The sequence below is a fragment of the Chlamydotis macqueenii genome, chromosome 17 (genome assembly GCF_036417535.1).
Source record: "Chlamydotis macqueenii isolate bChlMac1 chromosome 17, bChlMac1.mat, whole genome shotgun sequence".
NCBI lineage: Eukaryota > Metazoa > Chordata > Aves > Otidiformes > Otididae > Chlamydotis > Chlamydotis macqueenii.
This window is the reverse complement of record NC_141572.1, coordinates 15,499,344-15,515,460: the sequence shown is the minus strand read 5'-3', so window position 1 is coordinate 15,515,460 and position 16,117 is coordinate 15,499,344. Positions and strand designations below refer to the sequence as shown.

At 50.4% G+C, this 16,117-nt stretch overlaps 1 protein-coding gene across 7 annotated transcripts; it reads left to right on the top strand.

The window, feature by feature from the left end:
* Positions 1-7,659: 7,659 nt before the first annotated feature.
* On the top strand, positions 7,660-15,515 carry LOC147598660 (uncharacterized). Of its 7 annotated transcripts, none has more exons than XM_086761866.1 (5): positions 7,678-7,755; positions 9,240-9,275; positions 9,375-9,445; positions 12,952-13,939; positions 15,348-15,515. In XM_086761866.1, exons 1-4 carry the CDS (start codon positions 7,729-7,731, stop codon positions 13,196-13,198), a joined length of 381 nt encoding a protein of 126 aa, XP_086617992.1. In that variant the 5' UTR covers positions 7,678-7,728; the 3' UTR covers positions 13,199-13,939; positions 15,348-15,515. The 7 variants fall into 7 exon arrangements, 1 of the variants encoding a protein (XP_086617992.1); XR_015260478.1 differs by having other exon boundaries at positions 7,726-7,755; positions 9,243-9,275; positions 12,849-13,939; XR_015260476.1 differs by having other exon boundaries at positions 7,660-7,755; positions 9,243-9,445; positions 12,849-13,939.
* The last annotated feature ends 602 nt before the right edge of the window (positions 15,516-16,117 follow it).

The window sequence follows — 16,117 nt, the reverse complement described above, 5'->3', positions numbered from 1 at the left end:
AAAGCATGTAGGAAGGGGTTATGCAGAACCGCCCCATCAGCTCGCTGGATGGTGGACATCATCATGCAGAGTCACTTGCCTGTTCCATGATGCAAAGCTGCGTGTGGCTACAGGTGTGTCATGAGGAGTGAAGCCAAAGTCCAAGGGCTCCCCCTCATCCCACCTGCGGATGTTGCTGGGGCCATTGCCCTTAGCCCAGCTCTCATGGGGATCACGTTGTGCACTGGCAAGTAGTTTCCTTTAAAAACAGGCTGAAATTTCGCCAAGGGAACCTGAGTGCCCAAAGAGTAAATGTTCCTCAGCGTCTCTGCAGTACCAAGACAGTGAGTGAGTCCGCTATCCATCACAGCTGAAGGCAGTGATAATAATCACAGTTATTGAGAATGACTGTTTGGTTATTAAGGAAAGGAGAGAGCAGGAGACACAGCACAGGGATGGCAAACAGTGGCTGCAGCCACCGCCTCTGCTGAGAGCCGATATTGGAGACATGTGGGCAGAGAGCACGGTGCCCAGAGGCTGCCTCTGCTCCTGCCACCCCAGGACAAAGCACATCCCTGCCCGGAGCTGCTGGTGAGTCCTCCCTTATGCTTTTTGGACAATTAAAGGAGCTTAGAGACGGGCACAATAGCCACATTCAAACGCTGGAGGATCCTCTTTGCAAATCCCACATAATCCAAATGGTATCTGCATATGCAAAGTTGAATAATCTCAGCTAAATCCAATGCAACCGAAGAAAGCATTTAAATCAGTTGCTTAAAAGAAGACACTCAAAGGAGTAGCCTTGAAAACCACCAAATGGCTGGATACTGAGAGGCCTAAATCCCGATTAAGTCCCACTCCTTCTCCCTGTTTACCAAGATTAGCTCATGTCTTTTCTCAAGGAACGCACAATCTAAGCAAGTTGGTATTTAACAGGAGAAGCTGTTAATACCTTCAATTACAACAGCATTTCTTTATCCCATTAAATTCATTATGAGAAAACATTAACTCTGGTTCCTTGTCAGGACATTGACAACTTCCTATTGCTCCCAGTGCCGAAGAAATAGCGTGGTGTGTCGCATGAGAAACCTGGTGTGTCATGACTCCTCTTTGTTTGCAGCTATCCACTTTAGCTATCCAACCTCGGCTTATCTGAAAAAATTTAACTGCATAAGCTGAAAGGAAAATGTGGTTTCTGTCATCCTTTCGCTGGTTGGATGCTTTGCCCTGCATGCCTTGTGGATATGGAGCACCTTTGTGTGTGTGCAATGTGACCAGAGCATCTGCAGAGTGTTCACTTCTCCTCTGATTTGGTCCACTTTCTAAAATATACCTCGAGTTCACCAGGAATTAAAAGGAGTCAACATTTTCCTTTGCTTGGGGACAAATCTCTGTTCTATGATTCTTCAACTATTCTTCTGGAGAAAATTAATTCTTGGAGTTTTGAAACAGAATTATCATCACTCATTACAGACACCGTTGTCTTTTCTATTTAAGCCTTTGGAGGTGACTCTTCTCCTGCCGTGTTCACATCGAGACAGTAGCATGCTCCCCCATGAGAGCACCTGTGGAAGGTCCCCAAACGACTGAGGGGCTTTGTGCCACCCGCACGCAGCAGCCCGCGTACCGCAGCTCTGTGCGCCAGGTGAGGCATCCGCAGCGCCGTTCAGCGCTGGGCCCACTTCTGCTCCGCTCTGTTCTCAAACGGTGCCTGCTTTGAGAGCCAATTATGACATCAAATGGCCTTGCTACACTTGTACACATCCATCTCCTGCACCGAGAACAAAAGCAACAGGAGTTATTCTATAAGGCTTACATATGGAAGCAGATAATTTGTAAATAAACACCTCTGAAGGAGCTTATCAAGGAAAAAACACCCAGAAAGGTTTTGACCTTTAAGCAGAAGCATGAATTTAGACACAAGAAAGGTCTTCAGCAATACCTTCTCTAGTTCTGAACGTCTACTTAACATTTGAGGAATAAAGATGTTAGCATCCTTATGAAATTGATTCATTTTAATGAGTCGTTTTTAAGCTGCACAGAATATTTTTGAAAGGAAGGCTTTTTTTGTGGTGGTTTTTTTTTTGCAAGCCTGGGTAAAAGTTATTTCTCTTTTATGATGCAGTTTAGAGCTTCTGGTAAGGATCCCTGGGGTCATCCTTTTTGATCCTAAATAAAGCACTTCTCTCCTCCTAAGGATGGGCTCTTCTAAACCTCAAATGTCTGGGAGATTTTTTCCTCTGGGTATAGTGCTACTCCTGTGCCTGAAAGGCATCTTGCTTTTACGAGGGCAGTCATGCAATTGTTTCCTTCTGACCCCAAATTTCTCGTGGCATCATTAGTCCCATGTTGAACATTTACAACACGCAATTAAAGACCCAAGAGAAAAACCCTGCATGAGGCACAACTCTAGTGAGGCTACATGGTTTGCTTTCAAACCATAGCACACAGTAGGTAGGACACACAGCTTCAGCCAGGTGGAGGCAGGAAAAGCAGAACTGCAGATGCGGTGTGGATCCAGGAGGGGAATGGCATGCCGTAGAGACCGAAGGTGCGCTGGCTGTGCTGTGGCAGACCCACTTGCACAGATCCCACCCCTTGAGGGGACTTGTCCCTGCCCAGAAATGGTAAAGTTAGAATCATAGAATCATGGAATGGTTTGGGAAGGGACCATTAAAGCCCATCCAGTCCAAGCCCCCTGCAAGGAGCAGGGACATCTCCAACCACATCAGGTTGCTCAGAGCCCTGTCCAGCCTGGCTTTGAATGTTTCCAGGTTACACCTGGTGACTCAGAGCTAAGCTCATATTTCCCTTCAGATATCTCCCATAGGGATTATTTTGGTCCTGACCCCTCCACGATTTGGGGAGGCAACAACTCCAGCCGGTTTGAGCCCTTGCATAGCTCCTGCCCTGCCCGCTGTCACCAATGCCAGGGTCACAGCCATGTGGGTCCCGCTCCTGGTGCCCTCACAGACCTTCAGGAACTGCTGCACCATGCAGCTCCATGTGCCACGGGAGGAGTGGAGGGGCGATGGACCCTCGGGCTGGTCCCCAGAACCTGCCAGGCTTGAGGGCTGGGCCACGGACGGGTGTGCAGCGCCAGGCTCCCTTGGACCACTGTGTGTAGTGGCAGTGGCGGATGGGGAGGACCCCACTCCTACTGCTGGAGCAGGAGTAGGACCCCACTCTACTACTCCAAGGCTGTGCTTTCTCGTGCCCTTGTCCCTCACCCCAGTCCTCTCCAGCACCATCCTTTCTCTTTGAATGTAGTTGCACAGGGGATGTGCTGCTCACCCCTGGCTGCCCCAGAGGCAAGAGGGAGCTTTTGGGGTCTCAGCCCATTTCTGCGCAGCTGGCACAACTGGCGGAGCTCCTTGCTCCTTCCCACTGTTCCCGGCAGACCGTTCCTGCAGCCAGCAGGCAACCCATCTGCAGACTTTATTTACAGCAGTGTGAAGCCACCAGCTGAGCCGAAACCGGCTGTGGGATCTCCTTCCTTTGCAGCCTCGGACATTCCTGCGCTGTGTCCTGCCCCGGCCGTCTATTCCCTCCTTGTTTTTATTCCCTGCAGTGATCCCTTCCCCTGCGCACTGTCAGGTCCCCGCTGCCCAGCATCCCGGTGCTGCCGCGAGCGTGAGCTCGGCACGCAGAAATGAGCAGAGCAAAGCCGAGGGCCGATGCTATTGGCTTTGAACGGCATTAAAGAAAAGCCAACACCATAATGAACCCAGCAGCATGAAGGATGTTTTCTAGAGACCCAGGCATGTTTTCCCTGTTCAGCTGGAGTTTTCCTGCTGCGTTCTCACCTCCAGGTTATTTGATAGAGGGGTTCTGCTGCGGCATTTGTCGTAACTTCACAGCTCATCGCAGCAGTGCCTACCGTCTGTAATTGCTCCTTCAAGGCGTGACAACACTTAATCTATTTCTTCACTGAATACCTCACTTGCCTGCACCGTGCCATTGCTGGGATGATTTGGGATGGCTGCTCTGGGGTGCTGGGTCAGAAACCTTTAGGAGCAAAAGGTGGGTAACCCCAAAAGCTGGGTTCAGCGAGCAGCCTGTGCACAGACAGAGCTATTCCCCAGCCCCTGGGACGAATGGCGAGGTAAATAGGGGGCATGTTTCTTCTTCTGCCAAAACCACAAGCGTAACAGACGTGCCAGGCCAGTTTGCCTGGAAATGAGGACTTTAAGCCTTTACTTGTGATGGGCATAGTAATACTTGCCGAGTCAGCAGAGAGCTGGTGTGTCCTAACCCCACCGGCTCTCAGAGGGAAGCCCCACTTTGTCACCCTCATCACTGAGGGGCCCAGGCAGGATTGGACTCCGTATCCTGGATCTCCACTGTGCACACCACTGGATCTCAACTGCACACACCACTGGATCTCAACTGCACACTTCAAAGCCCATCCAGCCCAACCCCCCTGCCAGGAGCAGGGACATCTCCAACCAGATCAGGTTGCTCACAGCCCCGTCCAGCCTGGCCTGGAACGTTTCCAGGGATGGGGCATCCATCACCTCTCTGGGCAACCTGTTCCAGTGTTCCACCACTCTCAGCATAAAAAAATTTCTTCCTTATATCCAGTTTGAATCTACCCTCTTTTGGTTTAAAACCATATATATAAATCTATTCATATTTTGACTAGGAGTGATCAAGTGTTGAGGGACATACAGCTGGGGGTGGGGCCTGGAAGCCTGGCTGAGGAATGGAAGAAGGTGAGATGGCTGATGGAGCGTCTACGTGAAGGGACCAGTGGGATGGACTGGTCTGTAGAAGGTGAGACAGGAGGGAGGTGAGCGCTAGGAGCAGAGGCTGTGTCAGTTGGGAAGCTGGGAAGTGAGGTGGAGGGGGCAGCAGGGCTGTGCAGCAGGGATGGAGGGACCAGAGGTACAGACACATCTGCCCCTGTGAGCACTGCTCATCAGCCCTCCCCAGACCCGGTGCCCTCTGCCTGTCCATCCTTTGGGGTTATCTCTCAGGAACAAACTACAGAGCTCCCACCCTGGGTCTGCAACCACACGCAGGCCCCCGCACCTCCCATGGGGAAGGGTCCATCACACGTATTGCCATGGCTGGTGTCTCTGCAGACCCTCCGAACAGCGAGACTCGTTAACCCCGCGTACCCATGCAGGCACTGGCTGTGCGAGCTCACAGCACCTGCAGCCCCAGGCATTCAAGGGGGACCCAGGGGTGACGGCGCATACGTTCTGCGGTGTGTAGAGTATCTGGAATTAGGCAAAAGGTGTGATTTATGCCACAAGATCTATAGCATAAATAAAAGCCTCTGACATATTCTAATTGGGGTGCTGGGAGCATGTCAGCAGTTCTGAGAGGGTTCTGCAGTTTTGTGTAAATGCCTCATCAAAGTGGTAATGTATTCTAATTATTATCAGAACACTGGCTGCCTCATGAACCTGTAATATTTTGTGGCATGTGACATTACAATGAAAATGTATGAATAACAATTTTTCATTTAAATTACTAGCTGTATGATCAATTTTTTTTTTTACTATTACGAGGTTTGGGGTAAATACTCCATAAATATGTAAATAACTTGTGATGCTGTTGCATTAGGTAATTGCGGCTTGTGATACAGACGAGCCAGGAGTGGATGCACCCTGAGACCCTCTTTCTTTTGGGCATGCGGCTGTGGCTAGCTGGTTCCTGCATTTGCTCCCCAGTGCCACTTTCTCCCACCTTGTGCTGCACCTTTTGCACCCATTTTTCCCACCTGAGCTGGTGCATGCTCGTGCTCTTGCTGTGCCACCTTGATGGCAGAGCCATGCTGCCTGGCGCAGGACCCCACGAAGGCTGTGGGATGGGGACACCCCCCAGTGACACTGTGCCAATGGTGGGACAAACGAGTGGGCCAGGGGCTTGTTGTGAAAGTCACTATATTTTTGCGGCTGATTGCTTCACAATTGTTTGCTCCTGGCAGTCACTCACGCCCGGCATCCTGAGAATTCATCATGCTGGGGATCCTGGGTGCAGAGCTGGAGGGTCACTGGGTCCTGCTGTTTTTGTGGGATGACATCTTCTGAGTAAACTCTTCTTGCTCCTTCCCAGGCTGGCCCTGGCAATGACTGCTCCCGCTCAGAGGAGATCTCCGAGCCCAAAGGGAAGCTGTAAGAACAGAAACCCAAATGTTTTTCACATCAGACAAAAATCAAGATATGTGTCCTGAAAAATAAAGGATTAATTTGGTTTTGTTTTTTTTTCTTTATTTGTTCTCTTGAATTATTTTTGACTCTTTTTTTTTTATTATTTTTGACTAGATATGCTGACCTGCAACTGGGTTCCTTCTGCCATCACCTGAGTGAGGATCCACTTCTCTACAGGTGGCTCCTGACCTCTTCATCTCTGTGTTCCACCACTGGCACAAGGAAACGGTTTCTGGGGTGTGGACGTGGGGTGCCCTGGGGTAGGATGCTCCACTCTTGTCTCACTCCTGGCTGAGGAACACGAGCATTGCCGTAACAGGTTTGGTGGAGGGCAGGGAAGCCTGGCCAGTGGTCCATGGGATGTCTTCTCCACTGCCTGGAAAGGAAAACTGCCCTTGGGCAGTCCCGTGGGAGGAGGTGAAATGTACTGTTCTGAGTCAATTTTTACAGTGGAAATACTGGAGGAATTTGAGACTTAATTAAACCAAAATAGTATGTCTGCGCCAGGGAGAGGTGAAAACAGCAGCACTTTTATTAGGAAAAAGGTATTTCTGGAAGAAAACAGCAGGAATGCTCTCTCCCAGAGGGTTTGGTGTCAGCGTGGGAGTGGGGAGAGAAGAGTCCCCAGAGCAGTGATGGGCCAGAGTGGTGAGGGAGAGACTACGAGAGCCGCAGCAGCAGCCTGCCCACGCCCTGTACAGAGCTGACCCAGCCCTGCTGCTTCGCTGCCAGCTCTGCGATGCCTGGGTATGAGGATCCTCCTGAGGCAGGAACCATACAGGGTCCACCTGGAGCCCACATTCAGACTCCCACTCTCCACAGCCTCTGCTAAGACCTTTCCTTCCCAGTCACCAAGACACTGAGGGGGATGGGACACCACAGCTCCCAGAGCAGCGGCTGGGGAGATCCTGCCCTCGTGAGCAGAGCCTGTCGCTCCACAGCATTGCACACATGTGGACACGGCAGCTGGAGGACTTTGTGGCGCTGCCTGCTCTGCTGAAGGTCCCTGCAGATGTTACCACAGAGTCGTCCCAGCCCCTTGCATCTTGCCGCTGCAGCCTCTGCTGCCTCCAGGACCTGGGGCGTTACCCAGGGTCTGGTTCCCCATGCTGTGCTCTCTGAACAAGGGTGCTGGGATGTTCCCTGCTCCCCTGACACCTCCTTCTGCCCAGGGCATGGTGCCCTCACCACTGTTACATCCCCTTCCCGAGAAAGACAATCACTCTGCGGCAGACTGTATCCCTTCTCCTGCATGAACCACCCCAGGCTCTTGTTTGGGCTGTGGTCAGAGGTGCCCAAGGCATGACGACTGGAGCCGATGAGCTCCCTGCCCTTCAGAGAGGAAGGGGCCACAGGAAAGGAGTAGAGTGGCTCTGTGCCCATCTGCGTCTGGCAGGCTGTCCTCCTGCTCTCACTGTGCGTGGAAATAAGGACAGTGGCATGAATCGTGATGGAGAATTGCAATGCCACCAGCGTTTGTGGCTGCCTACAGAGCTGCTGGCTGAGGGGAGAGTGGGATGGTTCACCTCCGAACTGACCAGCCTGATTCAATCAGTATCATCTTCACCTGCCGTAGAAGTCACCACGCATGCTGGAGCTGAGCCACCAACCGTGTGTATGTCGGGGGGTCCTGGGGGGTGGTGGGGAAACACGGGCAGGGCCTCTCACCTCTGCCAGCCCGTGCTCTCCGGGATGGACTCACAAAGCAAGGCATGTCCTCCTGCCAGCCCCCAGAGCAGCGGGCAGGTGTGCTCGTGGGGAGGGACGGGAGCAGGGGCTGTGCCGGCGGGATGCTCTGCCTGCGGCGAGGCTGGCAGGGCTGGGGTACTGCTGGCTGCAGTGAGGTGCTGCATGGGGAGCAAAACCAGCTCCCACCACATGTGCCCATCGCTCCCAGCATGTTAAGAGAGAAGGACTCTGCACTGATTGATTATTTAGATCAGAACAATGCAAACAGTTTGAAAATATGCCTGGAAAATGGTGACTTGCATGGTCGGCTCAAGCGCGGCCTCCCAGAGGGACAGGGAGGCTGAGAGGGGAGCCACATCCCCCTCCTTCCCTCGGCGGAAGAAGTGAAACAGAATTGCTTTTCCTTTGCCTCTGCCCCAGCTCTGTAAGAGGCTCGAAGTGTGACTGGAAACGCAATGGAGCTGGGAGAGGGAATCCCACCGCCGCGCGGCACAGCCTCAAGAGAGGGAATATTTGATGAGGCTGAGACCTGTGAAGAGAGAGCAGAGGCTGTTACCATCACAGATACCTCAGCATAGATGCCACAGAAGAAAGAAGTCTGTCTTTGTAAAGAGCCTTTGTATTATTTCCTGCCTTTCCAGTTTCACTGAAGTGAAAATGAAGGGATATTTTTAAGAGTGAGGGAAAAAAAAAAAAAGAAAAAGGAAGGACAGCAACTTTTTCTTTCTGCTGAAAGCTGTGCTTTAACTCTTCCCTGAACTCATTTGCCAAAGACAGACTCCTCACGGGCTCCCCAGGCTTCAGCAGCAGACCCTAGTGAGCCACTTCTTTTACCAGATGTATCTTCTGGGCTGGCGGAGGGGAGGTCTCCTGGGTCTGGGTGGAATTAGCATGAAATGACTGCAGAAGAAAGATGCGCCCAGTGCCACTGATCACCTGCTCTGTGCAGGGCCAGCTGGCTGTTCCTCAGCCTGACCCACCACATTTCACCAAGCGGCACCCTCCTTCCCTTAATTATTTTTGTTATTATTACTAGCTTTCTCCAGACATGACTGGGTCCAGAATCACTGTGGTGCTAAGAGCTCAGCTCCTCTTGATATTGAGGGCTTTCCAAGTTTGAGCCAATGTTTTTGTTCCCTTGGCAAGCATTACAGATGAATGAAGCACCCTTCCCTCCTTTGTTTTACTTTTTCCAGAGGTGGACAACTCCAGGTCTGTGCAAGGCAGGGAAGAGCAGGAGCTGATGTCACGTTACGGACAGTTGGATGTGCCCCCTGAGCTGCTGGAATGGCTCAGGATCTGCCCTGTCACCTTTAGATAACCTGCCAATCACCTCTTTGTACACTTTCACCTGCACATTGACAGCTGCCAAAAAAATATAAAAATTTGCTTTTTACCTGTGTTTGCTAGCAGGAGCCACAGGAGGGACCTGGCGCTGTTCCTTGGGTAAGGAAGAAAAACTGCTGGTGCATCCTGGAGCGTTTGTGCCGGGGAAGCCCCTGCATGCTGGGTGCAGCCTGCTCCTGCTCACCCCTGTGTGTTTAGGTAGCAACACTTCCCACGGCAGAGGACGGCACCTTCTCCCTCCTCCTGCAGGCTTGCCTGGTCAGGCTGGGGTAAGGATCGTTCTCCTTATCTTCCGGTAGCTGGGACACAGCCATGACTCTGGTACGGCAGGAAGGTGAAGTGCGACTGCCCGAACGGTAACACTCTGACTTGCAAATAACACAGGACACTCCAGGGTTGCTACAGTTTGAGGTCGAAGGATGCTTCTAATGGGTGCAGGATTTTTGAGAAAAAAAAGCTCTAAAGTCCCATAAACTTCTTACGTTTCTACATAACTGTCCCCTCACCAGAGGTGAAGCTGATACGTGTGAAGAGTAGAAATGTATGGCTGGACTTGTCCACCCCTGTACGGACCGCATGCGCACACAGCAGGGAGCAGTGAAAGCAGCCTGCAGCACCCCATAGGATGCAAATTGCTCATAAAAACCGTGTTAAAACTTTCTAGAGAGCAAATTCCTCACCAGAATGCAGGCGGACCTGTGAACCAGCTGAGGAGGCTGCACTGGCTGGGTTGGTCACGCCCATTTTCCTCTCTGGCTTACCAGGGTGTGGATGACAGAGCTGCCATCCCTACCCAGACACGTCTGAATCTTAGACACTTCCCTGGGAATCTTCTACATCATAAAAATAATTGGCATGTAAATTAAATTGTCGTGAAGGCATTTGGCAGAATGCTAACAGGGGATGGGCTGGCACAGAACCATCCTCCTTACCAGCTTATCAGTGACACGGATGAACTGAAATTAACTGTTTTCAAACACCTTCCGGGCAGGCAGGGGGGACAAGGTCGCTGGGACCCTTGGGAGCTTGGAGGGACGTGGTTCCTCCTCCCTGTTAACGTAGAGCTTCTCAGTGAAGCTGTGCTCCCGCTGCTGCGTGCTGATTGCTCAGCCAAGACCAAGAGTAATTACAGAGGGATGGATGTGACTCCATAGCCGACGCTGCACCAGTAGCTTTGTGGTGGTCTTGTTCTATTTATCGATATATCTCTATATTCCCTCTTGGGTTGAAGGTCCTTGCCCTCAGTTTTCACCCAACAGAAAATTTTTGAATGTTCTGAAAAAAAAAACCCCATGTCCAGCAGGTTTTGTCTTTGTAAGAGTGAACAAATGGGCAGTTTCTGTATTTTTTTTTTTTTGCCAGAAGATTGCAGCCTTCTGTGGTGACAGATAATTCAAAAGCTGCTCCATTTTGGGGTTCTCAGTCTGCTGTGCACTTAGCCTTCAAACAGGACAAGAACAGCTGCTGAGTTTGAAGGAAGTAATGTCATCAACAACAGAGTTACGCACCTTTAAGCGCGGGGCACTGAGCACGCTCTGCAGAGCACTTTTCCCTGTTACGCTGCTTTTTCATCCTTACTGCATTTCTTTTCATGGCTTAGCAGCTTAACAACAGGGCTGTGAGGATAAAGAAGCTGCTGGACAGTTCTGCTTAACCAGAAATTATAACAGCCCTCCCCGGGGGAAGTTCCTTCAGCAGAACGGTTGAGAGGTTGCCTGGCAGTTCCCTAACACCAAGTTCCCATTGTGCTGATGGATGAAGAGTAACTCAGGGTTTCTGTCAGGGCTGCACACGTTGTTCTTTTTCTAGCTGAACCCCCAGACCCCAGGTGATGGCTCAGAAGCAACGCAATTGGCTGCAGAGCAAAAACGTACTCGTGCTCCCTGGGCACAGCACGCGCAGGGGAGGATCCTGGGAATGGCAAAGTGCAGAACTTAGATTTAGGAAAAGCCAGAATCAAGGTTGTGCAGGAAATGTAGGATGCATAAAATAACTCCAAATACGCTGCAGTTGACAAATAAGGTGTCCAAACTGCTCCAGGCTTAGCGGGCTGTGGACAGCCTCCGAGCTCCCTCCAGGAGACCCACCAGTACATTTTAGCATTGACCCTCTTCCTTTCTTTATTCACAGCTGAAATCTCCCCTTTACTAATGGTCTGCGCTCTGTCCCCAGGCGAGGTCTGGGAACAATGATCCTCTGTGGGGCCAGACTGTGTCACCCTGCCACCGCTGTGAGACCCCCCCCCCCAGTCCTTACCAGGGCAGGGCTGGGGTTCCTTCTGCAGGAGGAGCTTCTGTTAGGAAAGAATAGCTAAAACAGTGACTGCCAACCCTAAATGCTGTATTCAAGAGCCTGCTTACATGTCTTTCCTTGGGTCTGGGCAGGAGCCTACTCTGAAGCACAGGGAGAGCTGTCCCCTCCTTTCCCTGGCTCACCAAAGGGCTGCCTTTGGAGGCAGCTGCCATCTGGAAGCGAGATGTACCCCTCCAGTGCGCTCATGGGACAGCTCTGAGTGTGGGACACCAAAGCCGTGTTTTATTAACCAGCTGCCAGGTGGAGAGCTGGTCCATGTGTCATGTGGGTGCACTGCAGAGATGAAATCAAGTATGGTGGAGATTTGAGATGCTCACAATGATGAGGTAAAGACACCATCTCCATGGCTCATCTGAGTACCTGAGATCTGTGCTCTGGTCCAATGGAGCTCGTGTGACCACCCACAGGCTTTGCTGTTCATCATTTGGTTCCCAGGATCATTTGTTTTACTGCGATTTCACAACATATGGGCAAACTCACCTGTAGAATTAGTACCTCCAGCACCAACTTGGTGCTTGTGTGTGGAAAGCCAGGTACCTTAATATAGAAGCTGACATTCAGTGATAAGCTGTGAGTGTTGAATTAGAAAAAAATAATTCTGCTTTTATTGTAGTTGTGCAAAAACCAGAGGAGCAGCTGGGATCACGAGCAGCCATGTTGGCAGGTCATCATTTCCATGAGCATCCCAAGGTACCATCCCATTCCCAGACCTCCCTGCCAGCCCTGGTGTTCCGTATCAATGAGACCTGAGCACTTCTCCAGGGTTAGGTGCAGGCTGAAGTGCTGAGTTGAGCAGGGACACGTGGCAGGGAAGCTCAGATCCTGCAGTTTTATATCACAGACACCATTGCACTTTTTGTGGGCGTGCACAGACTAATGTTTCTTGCACCTCTGCTGCGTGCCAGGGCTGAGAAAACCAAACCCATGACAAGGATGCTCTCTGCTAACCTCCAGCAACCCTGAGGAAGTGAGAGAAGTCTTATCTGCAGAGGCAGATAAGGTTTTAAAATTAAACTGCAACATAAAATTCTTCTAAAAGCTGTCATATCAGTGGTATTTTATCACAGCATCTTTCTGTCAAACACATCGCTATTGTTTAATATCAATCACATAAATGAATGCAACCTGATCTGGTCGGGGATGTCCCTGTTCCTTGCAGGGGGGTTGGACTAGATGACCTTTGAAGGTCAATTTCTGCTTTCATTTGCTTGGGTATTAGAAATTGTGTTACTCACATTTCCAAGAGCAGCCTTGCTTTTTCTTGTGGAAGAATTATCAATAGTTTGATGTATTTTCTTGTGCATCACTTTCTCACTAAATATATTTGTAAACTTTATTCACATATCTTATCGACTTCAGTTTGGTGCAGTCATAAACTAGCATGGAGAGAGGATAATCTCGACGTGACCTGCACTGACAAGCGCATGGATGCAAAAAACTCCTGTCGTGCAAATTTCCTTAGGTCAACAAGAGGAGAGCAGCAATGGCACAAAAAGAGAAAAGGTAAAAAAAAGGGAAGCGAGGACTTTGAAAGAGCAGGAACAAGGATAAATAGCGGCTCTAAGCCTTGCTCCATCACAGGAGGGCCCCGCAGCTCCTGGAAGGAGCAGCTCACCCGGCGGCTGTGTGAACGGCTGGAGGAAGGCGGCTCTGACTTGGATGGCGGGATTGCGTTCAAGCCCTGCCGGCTTCGCCCAGCATCTCTGTGAGGGGGAGCCTGGCAGCAAAGCACTTGTGGGGATTTGCGTGGGACGCCTGCCTGGCAGCCTGCCTGCCACTTCCAATTCAAGGAGGTCTTCTGGACCAGGTTTGGACCATTTAATTGAGCAGGAATTTATCTGCTGCACTTTCCTTAACTGTTGCACTTTCCTGCTGCTCATATCTATGTAACCCATGTTTCTGCATCCTTGCCCCTGCGCGCTGTGAAGGTGCAGACCGGTGCCGTACACCCGGGCTGCGGGAGAGTGGCTGATCTCAGCAGCCTGCTGCTGGATGACAGAGCCAACGTGCACACCCAGCGCGTGACCAGCTCACTGCCGGAGTTGAGCACTGCCAGGGTCAGGTCAGCCCTTGGAGCCATCTCACGTGTGCACTGCGCTTTGGCGTCCAGCTGCACTGCGGGGCAGGAGCTGCTGCTGCTGCAGGAGGGTAACGGGCATGACGAATGTGCCAAGCACTGCGCTAAGGCTTGGTGTCTCCTACCACACTGCTGATTGCGAGGCCAACGTCAGCCAGCCCATCATCGGTGTGACACCTCTGTTGGGGCAAGCAGACGGCGACTGGTGCAGACCTTTCAAGTGAGCTGCCCAGTGCGAGGAGCTGAACACCGCGAGAAGCCTCCAAAACTTGGTCCTGCAGTGGTAGGCGGTTATCACAAAGCAGCCTCAGTGCCCTTCAGGGTCTGGCCGGCTGTCGCATCCTTACCTGTGGCAGAAGTACTTCCTTTGTCAGTAAGCTTCTCTTTTGCAAGTAAAAGTTTATAATTATATTATTATAATAATTATATTATAATTATTGTTGTTTACCACTGTTATTATTTTACTGTGTGTTGATTGGATATCAGTGCCCTGTAATGGTGCTTGAGTGCTTGTTCTGTGGTCTCAGTGGACGACAGACATCCAAATCCTCCAAGTCTCCCCTTGGTGCTTTCCCGAGGATGGCACAGGTTCCCCCAGGAGTGGATGATCTGTCAAGAGGGTGCATTCTGCTGAGTGCCCCAGAGCCTGCTGCGTGTTAAATACGCCTTTGGCCTCCTTAAACAGCTTAGCTGAGGTCTGAGCTCTGGGAGGGGTGGGAGAGAAAGACACATTCATGCCTAGGAGCCACAGTTCATGCCTATTCATTAGCAGGGTTCTTAACAGAATAGCGATCATGTCTTTAGTATGATTACTGAGACATGCAGGTACATTTGTTAACCGCTTCTGCAGTAATGCCCAGCAGAGCACAGGCCATATTAAATGTTCCAGGGATGATAATTAAGCAATAATATGCAACCAGGGCTGTCAAAGGGTGAGAGCAGAGCAAAGCAAGATGCTGCCAGGAGGACAGCCTGGAATAAGGATACCCCTAAAGCAGGGACAAGGGAGAAGGATTTTCTCTCCCGTAGCCTTTATTTCATTGATTTGAGCAGGATTTGCTGGGGATTTGCTGCAACTAGTGCTGTTTGTCCTTGGGGTAGGTCTTACCACCTGGCTACATCAAGGCCCAGCTGACCAAGCAGGTCAAGAGTCTTGTCTTACTGCTCCATCCTTGGGACTACGCAGCACCTTGCAAATTTTGCCTCAGAGTCAAACCTCTCTATCTCTCCCCTGCTGCTTCCTCTGCTCCATCTCCATCTCCATCTCCATCTCCATCTCCATCTCCATCTCATCATCTCACCTCCTTGTGGATCCAGGGTTTATAGTTGGCCTTTGCAAAAATCCCTTTCCTTTGATGAGAATTCCCTACTTGTTTTGAGATTTGCCATTTTCATCCAACACTCAGCATATTTATACATTGGCTTTACCAGCATCAGCTAGAATTGGTTTTAATCCAAAGCTGTAAATCTTGATTGTGCCTGGGCACTTTATCCTATCAGCCACATGTGTGCTCTCCTCTACAAATACGAACAGATTTGTTGGGCCAGGGCTGCTTTCCACAAAACCATGTTGACTGGATTTGATAATATTCCTAGCCTTTAATTCTTTATTAATTCAATCCTGTATCAGCTTCACTGTTTCTCTGCCAAGGACTGATATCTCTGGAGAATGTTACCCTGCAGATCCGGCCTTGACATTAATTTATACTCAGCAATCCTCTATTTTTCTTCAGTCACCCAGTGACATATTGAATTTGACCCTCTTTTTCTCTTTTTGTCAGCATCCAAGGGTATAACTGCTCTTACGTCATTGCTGGAGCATGTAACCAATGTTCTGTGTGAACCTGTCTCTCCTGGATGATGGTCAACCCTTCCTCTTCATGCATGCATGATGGATATACTACTGAATCTCAGTTTCCCTTGTGAGTTATTAAAGGGAATTAGCACCACACTGTGTGTGATCAACTTTTGATAGTATCTAAAGCAAGTGTCTATGATAGAGCCATGAGAAGCTGCCACCCTCCTCACCTTGCTCTTGGGTGCAGGCATGTGCCCAGCTGGTTGTGTGGGACGCGGCATGGCCTGCACTTCTCTGGGCCCAGTTCCTTCCCCGCTAACGAGCCTGCATCCCCTCCCAGAGTCGCTGTCCTTCAGAAATTGTACGCACCCTCTTTCCCGATTCCCTATCTTTCTGTCATCATGACTTTTTATTTTTTTTTTTATACTAGTGCAACGGGGATTTTTTTCTTCCATTTTAATCTTCCTGGACATCTGTGCTGTTCCTGCAGTCTCTCTCCATATTACAACTTCCACACTTTTTTTTTTTCCCTTTGGCAAGCCTGTCCTTGCAGCTACTTAGGAAGCCCAGACGAAACGTGGAGCCACCCAGGCACTCCTGCTGGCGGTGCTGATCCCAGCAGTGAGCAATTGAAGATGATCCTCCTGGCACTGTAATTACATTGTGAAGACACTTGAAAGTTTCTGTTGTTAAATATTTAATGCTGTAAGAGGACTAAGACCCCAAATGTGAATTTTATGATGGATGTCTTGC